This window comes from Clavelina lepadiformis, chromosome 1, assembly GCF_947623445.1.
Source record: "Clavelina lepadiformis chromosome 1, kaClaLepa1.1, whole genome shotgun sequence".
Taxonomy (NCBI): Eukaryota; Metazoa; Chordata; class Ascidiacea; order Aplousobranchia; family Clavelinidae; genus Clavelina; species Clavelina lepadiformis.
The window spans coordinates 10,185,388-10,201,154 of record NC_135240.1 but is presented as its reverse complement, the minus strand read 5'-3'; the positions used below and the strand labels follow the sequence as shown (position 1 = coordinate 10,201,154).

Below are 15,767 nucleotides of genomic sequence, written 5' to 3'. Positions count from 1 at the left end.
GCTGTAAAACTTGGACGACAGTTGAAGACTATCTATCGATAGACTTTGTATTTCTTATAAGTACAATAATTAGAAATCATGCTAAATTGAATTTTCAATCACCTGTCAACGCCAATACGCTGACTTCATTGCTGACTAGATAAGATTTACTTCTTCTTCTTCGTGTGGAGTAGATGGTTCTTTAGTTTCAGAGAGGGAACAAAAACCTCATATTGTAGGGCAGGTGTTTGTTAGCCAGCTGACCAGGTTTTCATCCATTATTGTCAGACCACGGTTTCCACAAGGATGGCGGTAGGTGGGACAAGATGTTATGACGTGGTCTGCAGTCTGCTCTTCTGCACCACACTCACAGGCCGCAGATGGAGCCGTACCCCATTTGTGCATAATTGAGCGGAAGAGGCCAACGCCAGTTCTAAGGCGATTGAGCTTGGTCCAAGCACACCTGGGAAAATGCATTCCCGGTGGTGATGTGCTGGCCTTCGAAATGTAGCCATGGAGTCTGGAGGAGTTTTCTTGCCACTCCATGCTCCATTTGTAATCCACCCAGCTTGCCACATTGGTGGTTGACTGGTTAAATTCATTCAGTAAATCCAATGCAGCAGGGACAAATGGGTGCCTCGACTTAAGCTGCCGGTGTCCTCTAAGTGGAGGAGACAGGAGCCGGTTATGCAGAAGATGCCCAGGCTCCAGGGCTCGGCGTGCTAGAGACAGTGTGGTTCTCTTGCGGCGAAGCTCAGATGAGTGGATACCTGCTAGGACAAACAGGTTGTCTATTGGTGTGGGGTGCAGGCATCTAGTCACTAAGCGCAGAGCGTCATTTATCGGCTTATCTATGAGACGAGTGTGAGCACTATGACACCAAGCTGGTGTGCAGTACTCGGTGGCAGAGTGGACCAAAGCCATGGTAGCTGTGCGAAGTGTTGTGCATCCAGCACCCCAGCTAGATCCTGCCAGTCTTCTCAAAAGCCCAACGCGTGTTGTTAGTTGTTTGCGAAGTGACTCCAGGTGTCGACGAAACGTGAGTGTCCTATCCAGTTTTATGCCGAGGTATGTTGGTTCGGCAGTGAAAGGGAGAGGACGTCCATCAACAGTGATGTTGATCTCACGTTGTGCCTCCTTGTTGTGGAGGTGGAAGGCAGCCGTCACCGTTTTCGTTACACTGAGCTTCAGCTTCCATTTCTGGAGATAAGTGGATATGGTTGTCATGTCCTGGGTTAGGGACCCCTCCAACTCCTGCCAGTTTTCTGCTCTATGCATAATTGCCAAATCATCGGCGTAAGCAAACTTTTTGGCAATTGTTTCTGGCAGGTCGTGCGTGTAGATGTTGAAAAGGAGGGGAGCCAGCCTCAGCCAGGACTGATCCCTGTGGGACACCATTTCGCAGGCGTCGCAATCTGCTTTTTGTGCCATCACCTGTGATGAGGGTGAAACTGCGATTTCGGACAAGTTCCATGATTAGGGAAACCATGTGCCTGTCCGGCAGTAGGCGCAAAAGCTTGCAGGTGAGGCCGCGGTGCCAGACGGTATTATAGGCAGCTGTGAGATCGACAAACACAGCACCTGCTTTTTTTCTTAGCCGAGAAGCTGTCCTCGATTTCTTGAGTCAAGAGAGTAACTTGGTCCACGGTTCATCTTCCGTGTCGAAATCCAGCTTCTCTTGAGGGAGCAGTGGGTCTATAATAGGTTCGACACGGGCGTAGATCAGTTTCTCCAGGATCTTGAAAGGAATACACAAAAGAGAGATTACTTGATGAGCACTCATTGCCTAAAATTGGGTCGAGTTTGTAATTTGCCGCAGGAAAGTTTATGGACAGAGAAATGAAGGATGAAGATAATTGGACAGATTCAAGATAGAGCAAATACAGTAGTAACATTAAAAGTAATAATGAAAGGTAGGCTACATAGTAGAAAACATACGTTGTCTAAATGCGTTCTCAGGGTGTTCAGGAAAGTGACTGCGGACAGCGCAAATAACTTGTACTATTAGCGGAGATTCTATTTGCGTATTTCTCTACAATCTGTACAATTCTAGAAGTTGTTATGTGTATTCAGAGAGTCCTTAATGCTTTTTTTATGGCGTAAAGCGATGTTTTTGAAGTTAGTTATATTTAGGGTTTCAAACTTACAAGCTTAAGGAAAAAATGTGTGATTTGTACAAGTGTAGATTATATTGGAATTTCCAACATGAGTGGGTTATTTGTATTCAAAAAATGCAAACACGTAACAAAATTTTCCTACTGGCTTTCTTTGGTTTGGTTATCTATTATACACACTTGAGAAGAAGCGTTAAAGATTCAGGTTCCAGTATAGCAATACTATACTACATTACACTATGGCGAAGCAGCTTACAATCTCCTCTCTTATACACTGACGAATTGGAATTCACTCAAAATTTAAAAGACATTGTGTTCAAATTGCCTGTTCTTTTGAACAGAAGAGGAACAAAACGCTGTCAGCAGAAATTTGTCTTCCCTGTTGAATTTTTGGGCTACAATCCACAATAGATTGATTGACATTCAAAGAACAGACACTTTTGAATACTGTATATAACAAATCGATGTATGTTCCAACTAACCCCGTGTGGTTTTCCAACAAGCCCCGGCTTCGGGGTTAGTTGAAACACGTGACTGATGTCTGAAAAATTAAAGTTTGTGTGTAAACCCGTAACAATTTCTGGTCAGTCTTTTGTAATAAGTTGTAGATAAGGGGAGTCATTATGCCAGACTAGATAAAGGCTTCGAAGATCATTCTGAATTTTGGTGGTTTAAATTTTTCCAGCTAACCCCGGTCTCCCCTACTGTATAATATAGGCATATTCTAGTTTTGACAAATCAGTAGTTAACCGGTTGCCAACATGAAAATGTAAAGATTCGTAACTGAAACGTTTACAGACAGTGATATTGACAAAGTTAGCTTCAATTGCTTTAGTTTCTAAGCTCTTTAAACAGTGACTGAATATACCAATTCGTTGAAGAAACCAAGAATTGCATCAAAAGGGCTTATTTTAAGTATTACACTAAGTTAAAATAACGTTGTTAAATAAATTGTGCCTTAGCTTTCTAGTGTTTTGAAAGCCATACCTATTATGTTGTAGATTGTAGAAAGAATCATAACTTTCTAATGTAGTTGTCAGTATGAGCTGCTGTGTAGTACTTAAATAAAGAATTAAAGACTTCTTTACGAACAGATGAGATTTTTAAACAACGGCGGTTGACGTCTCTATAACACGACCGACAATGTTAGAGCCGCCCAAGCAGTCCACCACCCAAACTACAGCTGGAGAATGAGCAAAAAAGATATTGTCAACAGCGCCAAAGTAATTCTTTGGGAATCTTCGTTTGTAAATGTTTATGTGGTTGGTACATGCAAAGAGGCAATGTCCACATACATTTTCAGCTACTAAATTTTTATGTGGTTGGTACATGCAAAGAGGCAATTTCCACATACATTTTCAGCTACCTTTGGAACTTAAGATATAATGATTTCGTTTAATAATCGTTTTTTCGACTTTTGTTGATGTGGACTTGTTCTGCTAAAAACGTGTAGGCTACTTGCAATAGGGAATTTAGTTTTTTATTTTTTTTTAGGAATTTGTTTGTCAGAATTAGTCTATGTAGAAGTTAAAGTAGTGCTTTAGCCTACATGCTGTGAGATATTTTTGTACTATTTCATAGGCATTTATCAAGCAGCATGTACACTATAAAATGCAAGAATTCTACAATGAAGTGATACTCTTTGTTAGCCATGAAAAAATCTGATTTGTTTGCTTTTCTTGTTATCACTTAAACATTCCATTTTCCATTGTGCTGTACCATTTGGGCTGGTAGTTTCACCACACACTATATCTGAAGTTGGTGTCAATTGAAGTGAACTGCTAAGTATATTCCTTTTCACAATTCTTACGTTTATCATGGCTATAAATCTATGTCGAAGGTAACAATATAAATTGAGTATGTAAGCGCCTCTAATTACTTAGACTGACCAAGCATTTTATTGATTGCTCATTGTAATAAACACCGACAGATTCAAGTCATTGCACTTTATCAGACACCATAGGAACTTCACAAAACTTACACAAGATAAAAACAACATTAATAAAAAAGACTGAAAAGTATGCACTCACAAAGGAATAAGTTTGCCTCTTTGTTGATGTTAGGCATTTCCACATGAAAAGTGAGAAGATGCATGAAAAATACACCAGCATTCAACGATAATTTTCAAACTATAAATTGCTGGTTTTTTCTTTTGCATAAATCATTTTGTGCTCCACGGGAGATGTATGATGCGCTATTTAAAACCATAGCTTTATCGACAAGTTAAAACAAATCTTGCTAAAAAGATGCCAGACTTCCCAGTCTGTAGTGCTCACATTTTGCGAAGTTAGTAATCTAGTAAGGATGAACATAAATTAAAACACCAAAACCTTCAACAAACCGCATAAAAAGTGCTTGCAATTAAATCACAACAATGACAATCGGCAGAAAGAAATAATAAAATATAAAATTTGTGCTATTTAGCAGGCATAGTGCAAAATGTAACTCTTGAGCAAATTAACATTTTAGATTGATTGGGCTGTAGATACAAATAGTTGAATTCAGATAAGTTCAAACTGGAATTATAATTAAAAATAATTTTATTTTCTTGTCTGCTAAAGTTTGAGACATTGTCACTCAATGCAGGCTGTTCAGTTGAGTTTCTTTCAGGCATCTCCTTTGCTTGTGCAGCAGCAGATAAATTGTAATCGACTAGCTCAGAAGGCAAATCCTCGTGAAGTTGGTCACATGAGCTGGAAGTTGTTAGCGCTGAATCCTTGGACAACTTGAGTATGGTGGGTAAACTGGATGACCTTTTCTCTTTTAATAATTCTTTTTTCTGCGGCAATCCTTTTGTCCTGTATATACATACCGTCGATAGTAAACGACAAAGTTTATTACATTAGATACTACAGGCATCAGCCCAATAAACAAATCAAATTTGTTTATTGCAAATGTGCACCCTCCTCTACCGCAACTAGAGTCTGGCAAAGCTGTGGTTTAATATTACACCATGTTATATGGGTGTACCGACACTTAATCACGCGACGCTTAATCACCGACACATAATCACTAAGACATTTAATCACGCGACACATAATCACTAGGACATTTAATCACGCGACACATAATCACTAGGACATTTAATCACGCGACACATAATCACTTGGATGTCGGAAAAGCGTGAGGAAAATTCAGTAATTCAAGCTCATGTGCATCTCTCTGTGGGGATGACGATGTGGATTGCTTTTAAGGTTGGTCTAAAGCCAAAGGCTATTAGTCTTTCTTTTAGAACTACCCGACAATTGTCTTTGACTCCGTTGCGCCGGCTTTCTCTATAATTTTTATTTAAATCAACACCAGCTTCATTAAGTCTAATTGTTATATTGTCCGAAATAAGTTGTATCACATTAGAAACATTTTTATCATCTTTTCACATTTAAACAAAACTATAACTCCAATTCAGTAATGAACAGTCCAGAAGGTAAAACTGATATTATGTGTAGAGACAAGAAGAGGAGATTTCAACCAAACCTTAGTTTTTCTAGAAACACATTAGCCAATCAGGAAATAACATGTCATTTTGCATTGCTACGTATAACCTATGTAATATGTAACGTTATTCTATTTTCACCGAAGCTCTTGATCAAAGTACCATCAAAACGGTTCTGACGAAAAACTTTTTACCTATTACCTTTCTGAAAACAAAGTTTTGCAAAAGCGAAGTACACCACATATACGCATAGATGGGTATCGCGACAATTCTAATGATAATTTAAATTAAACCGTCAAATTCAGAAAACATTGGTTTAAAGTTGACTTCCACCAGCTAGAAACTTTTTGTTATTTAGCCAGAAATATCACCAACACGATGACAGTAATCGCGTTGACACAGTTGACCGTTATCTGTCAAGCGAGATTTTAGTTTATCTTCGTGCAGTTGCTTACATTTCCCATGCATGACATTGTTACCTAGTGTGTACGGTAGCTGATACTGTAAATGTGTGATTAAATGTCCTAGTGATTAGGTGTCGCGTGATTAAATGTCCTAGTGATTATGTGTCCCGTGATTAAGAGTCGCGTGATTAAATGTCCTAGTGATTATGTGTCGGTGATTAACCGTCGCGTGATTAAGTGTCGCGTGATTAAGTGTCACCAAACCGTTATATGTGCTGTTTCACACCAGTTAACATTAAAAAGGACCTTAAATTTCAATCTTTCTTCTTTACTACAGCTCAGTGAAACGGAAACACGTAAAATGCCTCAAAATCACAACTTGTAGCAAATCATCCTCATACCTAACCCCTATTGCTGCCAGTATAGTATCCATGTTTTTGGCATAATCCATATGTCCATCGATGATCGAGCTTAGATCAATGTTGATCATTCGTCGATTTTCCCACATAATCGGTTGCAGGCCTGCTACCTGTACTTGCCTCGCGCTTGTTCGATACAAGAATCGCAAAAGCCAGTCTGTCCTGTAAAAAAAGTGTAAAATCTGGAAGCCACAACATACTTAATAGTTAGAGCGATTTTTATTAACCCACAATTTTCAAAATATGACTTAACGTTTGCTAAATTTGGCCTTAAAAATATTAAATCTGATACTACGTACACTATTATATTTTTACTTTGATATTTCAGCATTATTATTCCAAGTTTGTGACAAAATAAAACTTTTATGATAAAAAAATTGCCCTAATTATAATATATATATATAGCAATCAACTACCAGATCCACAAAAATGCAAATCCGTCTGTGCACGTTAGATTGATGTAAAAGTTATTAAAAATTCTGTGTTTTCTACCAATCATATTATAGTATCAACACTAAAGTATTCCCATTCTGGTGAAATATTTTAATGTACAACCATTGCTGACCAATACATCTTAGCTTCATCAGGGCAGTAAGACTTTACAACAGTAAGTCAGCGCATTTCACATTAAAGTTCTACTGCTTCTGCTGGTTTGTCTCTGCATCCTACTACCATCGAGAGCATCCGTATGTGAAAAATTACCAGCAATAAACATTTGTAATGTGACTTGCAACCACAGATGAAAATATCTTCCAGTCTTCTGCTTTTCCACTAACAGGTGCACCAAGCAGATAAACATTTTCAATAATGCCAGTATGATCTTGAAAAATAAAACATAATGTTGATGTTAAGGTGTCTGTTGACTCATTTATGATTATAAATAAGTGATTTACATATTAATTCTATAGAGGCCAAAGTAATTTCATACAGAACTCACTTTTTCGTTTAGACATTTCCTCTAAGCAGTGATAAATCACCCTGGCTCCCAAGCTAAATCCAATAAGTGTGACAGGACGATGGCCATGTTCCCTTGCAAGCAGAACCTCGGCAAGCTGTTTGCCCACCTAGAAATCCAAATTTACCAAGAAAACGACACATGCCAAGAAGTAGTTTTAGGAAAAAATGCACAAGCTCTGATGTTAAAATGGCACTTTTCGTTAAGTAAACAGCGCTATTACTTGGGAAGATCTTTGCAGACACACACTCCACGGATTATCAATCACACCAGCTGCAGAAATGAGTGACGCTGGCCAGGCTACTGCGGTGATTAATCCTTTAAAAATGTTATGGCATTGGTATAGATGTCAAACACAAATTGTTTAAAAATGCAGAGGGTTGATTATGTTGACATTTCATTTTTTTTAATTTAACGCTTAGTTTGAGACATTACTTAATTTATCATCAATTTTAAAACTAAGAGCAAGCACCATTCATGCATAATTTAAAAACGCAATAGAAACGTTCAATGCATTTACATGCCTGCTAAAACAGTATACTTCAAGGCTTCAGTAGCAGCGACACTCATCAAGCTGTCAATGATATACTGGAATGCACTTCCCAGTCTAAGAAGATGTTTTGATTCCCATACCAAAGTGTACTGCTCACGACCTTGCAACATATGCTTCCATGGATATACAAATCCACCTGGTTAGAGTGATAGACATTGTCACCACACGTCTGATATCAAGAAATCGCAGTATGGTATTTTATCGGTGTACCGACACTTAATCACGCGACGCTTAATCACCGACACATAATCACTAGGACATTTAATCACGCGACACATAATCACTAGGACATTTAATCACGCGACTTGGATACTTATTCACGCGACATTTAATCACGCGACACATAATCACTTGGATGTCGGAAAAGCGTGAGGAAAATTCAGTAATTCAAGCTCATGTGCATCTCTCTGTGGGGATGACGATGTGGATTGCTTTTAAGGTTGGCCTAAAGCCAAAGGCTATTAGTCTTTCTTTTAGAACTCCCCGACAATTGTCTTTGACTCCGTTGCGCCAGCTCTCTCTATAATGTTTCTTTAAATCAACACCAGCTTCATAAAGTCAAATTCAGACAATTCAAAGTCAAACCTATGTAATATGTAACATTATTCTATTGTCACCGAAGCTCTTGATCAAAGTACCATCAAAACGGTTCTGACGTGAAGAAAAAACTTTTTACCTATTACCTTTCTTAAAACAAAGTTTTGCAAAAGCGAAGTACACCACATATACGCATAGATGGGTATCGCGACAATTCTAATGATAATTTAAATTAAACCGTCAAATTCAGAAAACATTGGTTTAAAGTTGACTTTCACCAGCTATAGAAACTCTCTGATATTTAGCCAGAAATATCACCAACACGATGACAGTCATCATGTTGACACAGTTGACCGTTATCTGTCAAGTGAGATTTTAGTTATCTTCGTGCAGTTGCTTACATTTCCCATGCATGACATTGTTACCTAGTGTGTACGATAGCCGATACTGTAAATGTGTGATTAAATGTCCTAGTGATTAGGTGTCGCGTGATTAAATGTCCTAGTGATTATGTGTCGCGTGATTAAGAGTCGCGTGATTAAATGTCCTAGTGATTATGTGTCGGTGATTAAGCGTCGCGTGATTAAGTGTCGCGTGATTAAGTGTCACCAAACCATTTTATCTTAGTCACTTTGCCTGTCCTCTGATAGCCATCCGGAAACAGCAATTGTGATCGCTGGCTGTGTGGCAGCTGTAAGTGGCCGAAATTCAAATTCGTCTATTCCACCAAACCTACGCTTCATCTTGTAACCTGTTAGGCCTGCGCCGGCTGCTCCAAATAACGATGTTATAACTGCAATGCCAGCCACTGACCCAAGTGCTGCCGCTGAAGCACCTCCAAGTATAGCCCCTGCATAAGTACACAAACCTTAGTCCACTTCTAATGTTCATAATTAAATTTATAAAGGGAAACTGTCAGCATAAATGACTTGTGAAAAAATGCTATTAACAAGGAAAGTAATTTAATTACACATTTAATGCAAATATTACACAGATAGTTGTGCTTTTATTTTCCGTTAATTCTAATCAACATCACCTGCACCAGCAGCAACAAGAGGTGCAGCCAATCCCCCTGTCAGTCCGACCAGTGCCCCACCTCCAGCTGTTGCTAAGCCTATTAGAGCGTAACGTTTCCATTTACGATTTCTTGCATTCTTTTTTCGAGTTGCCTCTTGCTCTCTGCACATATTAATTTCCTGTTTATAACCATGAAAGCAGATAGTTGTTCATTAGACACCATACAGTAAACACTGCCCTATAATATAACAACTTACGATTTTTCTTTCTCAGTGCACTTTTTCAGCATCTCTATGATGAGCTCTTCAATATTTTCAAAATCTTCATATTTAACATGCAATTGCCATGCCACATGCCGAATTACAAATCGAGTTCTAGCATCATAACGACCTCCAGAAGAAGTGACGGCCCACATAACCATATCATTTAGAAGAATATGTATATTTTCCTGCAATAATACAAATAAAACTCTAAATAGTACGTGATGCTTAGCAATTAGACAACAAATATAAGCTAGATGGTAGTTCATAAACCTGATTTGCAAATACTTTGCATTTTCTTGCTGATATAAGTTGTGTATGTTCAACAAGTGCAAAAATTGCACATTGTAAAATTTTCAATTTTATGAAAGCTGCTCATCTTTAATGATGTATGGAACTCTTGTACAAATGAACGTAAAAGTTTGGTGGTTCACAAACTCTAGCGCCTAAGTGTAGATAAGTTTGTCATTCACACATTCAGTGTTCGATTAACTTGAATAACCTTCCACTTCAACACATTTCATAAATAGTGGAGAAACACATATATTATTATTATGTAACGTTTATAACATTTTAAGATATATACCGAACCTTAACTTTTTCATCCTGAAGTAAATTTTCAACGAAAAGGTCAGTTCCTGGTAATCCATGGCCATCCGAAAGTGCTATCATAGTGTTGGCAACATTGCTGGGTAAGCAGAGATGCGCCACAAATGATGTAACAAACGTATGCCTGTATTCTCTACAGTAAAAAAGAAAATAACTTGGCATGGATTCCGTGATATGCCACTGTCAACATGGTGCTTTACTGGCTGCAATGGTGACACCAATTTATAATGACGCCGTAAATACTTTCAACAGATATGCATGTGTTTATCAAATATATAATATATAAAGGGATTTTTATTGTAAAAACACTTAAGGCTTGCTTAAATTTATTGGTAATATTTCCATGTGGTTCTCATACTGCTTTGATATGAATTAAAAATTAAACTATGGAAGGGCCAATGCAGCGAAATTTGACAATAGGAACTATTTCTGCAATTAAACATCAACTAATTAATAATAAATAATTTTGATTTTCCATAAAACAAATTGGGTCGGACATAATAGACAATTTCATCTGCTCTCTGGCCTAATCTTCCTTATCTATCTTCAAGTTGCTTGTTATGTCACTCACTAGTTGCCATTTACAGGTAACTATTTTGCATAAAATACAATGACTGTTAAAAGTGTCTTAATAAAAAGAACTTGGAAAACCATAAAAATGGCCATTTTACACAATGCATGTTAAGCGTGGTCTACATTTCCCAGTTTGGTCAAGCAACCAGTGATTTAGTAACAATGACCAACTTCAAATCTCACTACAGTAATACCACTGCTGAACTGTGAAGTGTAAGACAAGCATTTTTCAAAGTGCAGTAACTTTGCAAAGACAAATTTCCTAAATTGGTAGCTGGTTAAGTCCATGATAATGTTGCAAAGTTGCAAAAATTGAATCAACAAAAATGACAAATAAATTTATTTTTATATTTGAGTATACACCTCTGCCTTTCTGGAAAAAAAACTCTGCATCATTATACTTTACTTAAAAGCATTTGTATATCTATATAAATATGTAACAAATCTATATAAATAATATGGATAAAATGTGGCACCCAAAGGGTATTGAAATTTAAAGAATCCTGATAGAAGATATATATATATCTCTCTATCTTCAGAATACCACAAAAATTCAGTTTAACGAAAATTCACTGCATGGGCGCTTGAATTGATATAGTCAACAATACACTTGACAAATTTTACAACTTGCCTGTCTTCTGGTGCATCAAATAACAAGTTTAAAGCAGATGCACACATTCCAGAATAACTGAACTTTGTAATATCACCAAGTGATTCAACAAACTTAGAATTTGTATAAGAATTCTTGTTAATTTCATCTGTGATGGTGTTGTCAAAGTTTTCACCTTGATGATTTTCACAATCACACTCTGGTGTTAAGGACTGTTTAGAAGCACCATCTTGAGAACTTTCTTCTTCCAACTTGATTTTTTTCTGAGACATAAATGTCATTAACACATTTAAAACCACAAATGGACTTCTTCGAAGTTGAAATATTGTAGAAAGTTTTTGCTTCCTGTGCTTTTAATGTACAAGTGTGTCAGTTCCAATGCAAACCGTCACATAAAAGTTAAGTAAGTTTAAATGCTTACACTCGTAATAGCTGTTATAAAAATTTAAATGGATAGCCTAAGTTTTGAAATTATGTATAACCTAACTTAGTTTTTTCAACTATGAAATCATGATCAAATTTTGCTTTTAAAATACAGTAATGTGAAGCATGGAACACTTGAAGTAATACAATTCAATGGTGTTGTCTTTCCCATGATTGATGCTTCTAATGTTGCATTGATGGTAATCTTTATTCTCATGCTGAGGAAAGTCTATGCACAGCTTAAACCTGGCAATGGTTCCCTATCACTCAGTCGCTTGAGACCTGCTGATAGTGAGTTGTGCTAAAAAAACTTGTTTTCCTTTTCCGTATATCCCGGTGTATAACTATAAACCCACTGCCAATTTTTTTTTGTGATTGTGAAACTTTTAACTGATACTTCTGTACTTGTTGTGTGAGCCTGTAGCGGCCGTTGTGTGCTTCTTAGATTGTCGCTAGTTGGCGCCCTTAGAATACTCTCCGCACCTGTTAATTTTCTCACTGCTTCCGCACAAGACAACAGTTCGATAAAAACGTTGAACTCAGAAGCTCGTGTTTTTTTTCAATATATGAGCGAAGCAAGCATACAACTGAAGCAGGAGCCTTCTGAGTCAGGAGTAAACAACCGAACTACGTAACAGCTTTAACCTTCGCCATAAGCCCACTCACCTATTTTTTCTTCATTCAAGGACCAATGACCAGCATGCAATTACGAGCTAAAGCAGGGGTGCATAGCACAAAGGCACCCTGTTGAGTGTTGTTGATAGGTATAAAGTACTTGTTACGATTTCTATGTTGGTCATGCTACCGCCATGTACTTTCTTGGTGTGCATTGTGATTCGTATGTGGAGTAATAACGTTCATGTTCAAGACTGTCTAAAATACAAGAGATTCAGCCGAACGTCTTATCGACTTAGATCAACAAATAATATCACGAGAGTAGCGATATTAACATGGTGGCAGCAACGATATAAAGAACATGATAGGAAACTGCTGGGGGAAGTACCGTTTTTATTTCGCCCTCGTTACGCTTCAGTGCGGTCACATCCGTTTCACACGTTTGACTTTGGTTGAGCCTTGGACTTAGTGTAGCCTTACGGAGAAAGAACTATGATTAGGGGAAGGTGACCTTTGGAAGCGTATATATCAGTATAGCCTATAGGCCTAGCTGAATTTGGTTAACTTTGAAGTTTACAATGGTGCGAAATTTTTAAAGCTTGGTGAAACTAGGCCTAAAGATCTACAGGTATGCTTGCAGATTGAGACTGCAATATTAAAATGCCACGTATATGTTGTGTGGGGATTGCTTTTAGTTTGGCCTGAAGCCAATATTAGTCTTACTGCTAGACTCCTATAGACGTCTTTGACTCCGTTGCGTTTGCTGTTTCTATAACGTTTCTTCAAATCAACACCAACTTCATAAAGTGTAATTGTTATATTGTCCGAATAGGTTGTATCAAATTAGAAACATTTACACCATCTTTCCACATTTAAACCAAGCTATAACTCAAATTCAGTAATGATTCCAATTCCGAATAATTCAGCAGAATAGAAGAAATAGCTAAACGACAAAAGACAAGAGAGATTTAGATTAGATCCAACATTAGCTTTTATACTCCCGTATTTTAACCAATGGGCGAATGCCAAGCTAGCTTTTACCATCACACGTATACATGTGTCCATGTTACATTCTAAGCTTTTATCACAAAGAATTAAAATTGATTTACATCGGGTACAGAAAACCACTTGACACACTTAATTACGTAACTAAGATTGAATAAGGATTAAACTAGGAACAATACATTTCAAATTTGTTTAGAATTTAACTGGAAACACAAAAAATGCTAAACAAATGCCAATTATAGAACTTGTTTAATTTGATTATATCTAAACGCCACAGTTGCATGCCTGAGTGCAACAACTGTCTACCTCAGCACAATTTGTTTAGTGTACCAAACAAAAAAATTTGTATCAAAAAAAAGAAGCATGGGCAGAAGTATTAAAAAGAAAAATTTTGTCATACCGAGAGGACAAGTTCATGCACATGCACGCTTGCAAAACCAGTTCTAAAATTAGCCTGAAATTTGTACAATTACCGTGTAATCGCTTTTCTTTTAACTACTGTACAGCAATAAGAAAATAAATTGAATGTTTACAAGTCTAGCTCCTGCCATCAAAACTAGATAGCAAGCATTATTACATCATCCAGCATTCAAGTCAAACAAAGCCTTTGTTACATCATAAACATTTTGTTGCATTTGAATTCACACCTAGGGTGGACTCACCACCTTTATTAAAGACAAAACGTGTACAAATGTGTAACATACAAATTAAAATTGCGTTTCAGTTTACGCAATACTAATTTCATCTGGAGTGAGGTTACTTGATGGCAATTCTGTTGTATTTTCTGCGTGTATTTTCCTAGAGTAAACAATCCAACTTATTGTAATTGATTTCAGAAAGTTAGAACATATTCAATATAAGTATAATACAACATTAATATCTTATCACATTAAATGTTAAGCTGAATCATAAAAATATATACCTGAGAAAAAGATCAAAAATTTTCTTGTGGCTTCAAGTGATTTGCATCGATCTGCATTCGGGCCAAAAATATGAAGAATTCTAGATATGCCATCTAAACTAAACGTTGTCAACAACTCAGATCCATTTGGTTTGGTGGCGAAAATGTTCATAAAGTAATCAATGGCTTCTGTCGTCAAATCATCTGGTGATTCACATACCTCAACCCACATACTTTTAATTGTTTTGCCAGAACACGTCTCAGAGGAAAAGCCTTAAAAAATGTTAGCTTGTGAAAAATCCTGTATTTGGCATACACACAAATTTATCTTGCTAAACATGTAAACTTATAAAAATACACAAAACCTTAAGGCAGCAGGACTTACCTAAATAACCACGATGCTTGACCTTTTGATGAACTTCAAAACCTCGCTGACTTTTAAATTTTTCATCACAGTATTTACACCTAACCAGTAACATGCAAAAGTAAACTCATTAAATGCATTCAACCTTCTATTTTCCTAGTGTGAGAGATAGTTTCTAAATCATATAAAGCTATAAGCACCATATACTTAAAAGGTCTCTTAGCCTCAGCCTATCTTAATTCTTAACTTACTGAAAGAGATCATTAGCTTGCAAAGCAGAAGATGATACAGGCTTGATTATACACTCTTCATCGTCGACAACGATTTCAATTAAATATTCAGCAGTAAGTGCTGGTGCGGACGACATGTTGGCAACTGATAGGCTACACACGTTTGAATCGTCAAAACAACGTAAACAACAACCTCACTTCTCAGTAATCGATAAACGAACCATGCAAATGCGTATAACTTTTCGCCACGACTGGCGTAGTGTGAGTGAGTAAGTGTCCGCAACCATGCGTGACGCGGGCGAAACAAAACCTTCTCTTCTCATAAAAAAGAAACAAACGAGGAGGAGGTAGTTTCCCATCATGTTCTTTATATCGTTGGTGGCAGCGAATCCTATGCTGTAACAAGTCGATCCTACAAAGTACTAACATAGACCTACAATACTGTACCGTAGCCTACTAGCCTATTTCCTGACTACAATACAGTACTGTACCGTACTAGCCTATCGTTTACGTTGATCAACGTTTAGACAAGTAACTTGCACGTCACAGCGCGGAAAGAAGTACTTCCGTTTTTTTTTAATATGACAATGTCAGTTTAAAAGAGAAATTTAGACGCTTCTGCTATAGGCCTATCATATAATAGGTGACGGTAAAAAAAAACTGAAAAAAAAATTGTTTGCTTACATATAGTCATGTTAAGTTGTATAACTTCCTTTTTCCTTTTTTTTCCTTTTCGGCAAGTCATTTATAGTCCAAACAGTCCCTG

The 15,767-nt window shown here is 37.2% G+C and overlaps 2 protein-coding genes across 4 annotated transcripts; both read right to left on the bottom strand.

Moving 5' to 3' along the window:
• Positions 1 to 3,978: 3,978 nt before the first annotated feature.
• Positions 3,979 to 12,621, bottom strand: LOC143444241 (transmembrane and coiled-coil domain-containing protein 4-like). Of its 3 annotated transcripts, XM_076943410.1 has the most exons (12): positions 12,553 to 12,621; positions 11,485 to 11,726; positions 10,263 to 10,413; positions 9,669 to 9,859; positions 9,431 to 9,573; positions 9,026 to 9,244; positions 7,829 to 7,993; positions 7,528 to 7,622; positions 7,287 to 7,413; positions 7,052 to 7,169; positions 6,332 to 6,511; positions 3,979 to 4,891 (listed from the first exon to the last, which is right to left on the bottom strand). In XM_076943410.1, the coding sequence occupies exons 2-12, from the start codon at positions 11,529 to 11,531 to the stop codon at positions 4,510 to 4,512; spliced, it is 1,818 nt and encodes a 605-aa protein (XP_076799525.1). In that variant the 5' UTR covers positions 11,532 to 11,726; positions 12,553 to 12,621; the 3' UTR covers positions 3,979 to 4,509. The 3 variants fall into 3 exon arrangements, 2 of the variants coding, with proteins under 2 accessions (XP_076799525.1, XP_076799524.1); XM_076943409.1 differs by lacking the exon at positions 12,553 to 12,621 and having other exon boundaries at positions 11,485 to 12,216; XR_013113694.1 differs by lacking the exons at positions 3,979 to 4,891; positions 12,553 to 12,621 and having other exon boundaries at positions 6,399 to 6,511; positions 6,915 to 7,169; positions 11,485 to 12,215.
• An 822-nt stretch (positions 12,622 to 13,443) lies between these two features.
• LOC143459488 (uncharacterized) lies at positions 13,444 to 15,274 on the bottom strand. Its single transcript, XM_076956678.1, has 4 exons — positions 15,023 to 15,274; positions 14,793 to 14,872; positions 14,429 to 14,680; positions 13,444 to 14,304 (listed from the first exon to the last, which is right to left on the bottom strand). The coding sequence occupies exons 1-4, from the start codon at positions 15,136 to 15,138 to the stop codon at positions 14,177 to 14,179; spliced, it is 576 nt and encodes a 191-aa protein (XP_076812793.1). The 5' UTR covers positions 15,139 to 15,274; the 3' UTR covers positions 13,444 to 14,176.
• Positions 15,275 to 15,767: the final 493 nt, after the last annotated feature.

Excerpts from the sequence above, each read along its gene's own strand:
- LOC143459488 (XM_076956678.1), bottom strand. The coding sequence starts at position 15,138 with ATGTCGTCCGCACCAGCACTTACTGCTGAATATTTAATTGAAATCGTT. Across the intron at positions 14,873-15,022 it reads CAAGCTAATGATCTCTTTCA|GTGTAAATACTGTGATGAAA; the intron begins GTAAGTTAAGAA and ends GTTACTGGTTAG. Across the intron at positions 14,681-14,792 it reads CAAGCATCGTGGTTATTTAG|GCTTTTCCTCTGAGACGTGT; the intron begins GTAAGTCCTGCT and ends ACATTTTTTAAG.
- LOC143444241 (XM_076943409.1), bottom strand. The coding sequence starts at position 11,744 with ATGACATTTATGTCTCAGAAAAAAATCAAGTTGGAAGAAGAAAGTTCT. Across the intron at positions 10,414-11,484 it reads TTTGATGCACCAGAAGACAG|AGAATACAGGCATACGTTTG; the intron begins GCAAGTTGTAAA and ends TTTTTACTGTAG. Across the intron at positions 6,512-7,051 it reads ATTACAAATGTTTATTGCTG|GACAGACTGGCTTTTGCGAT; the intron begins GTAATTTTTCAC and ends CTTTTTTTACAG.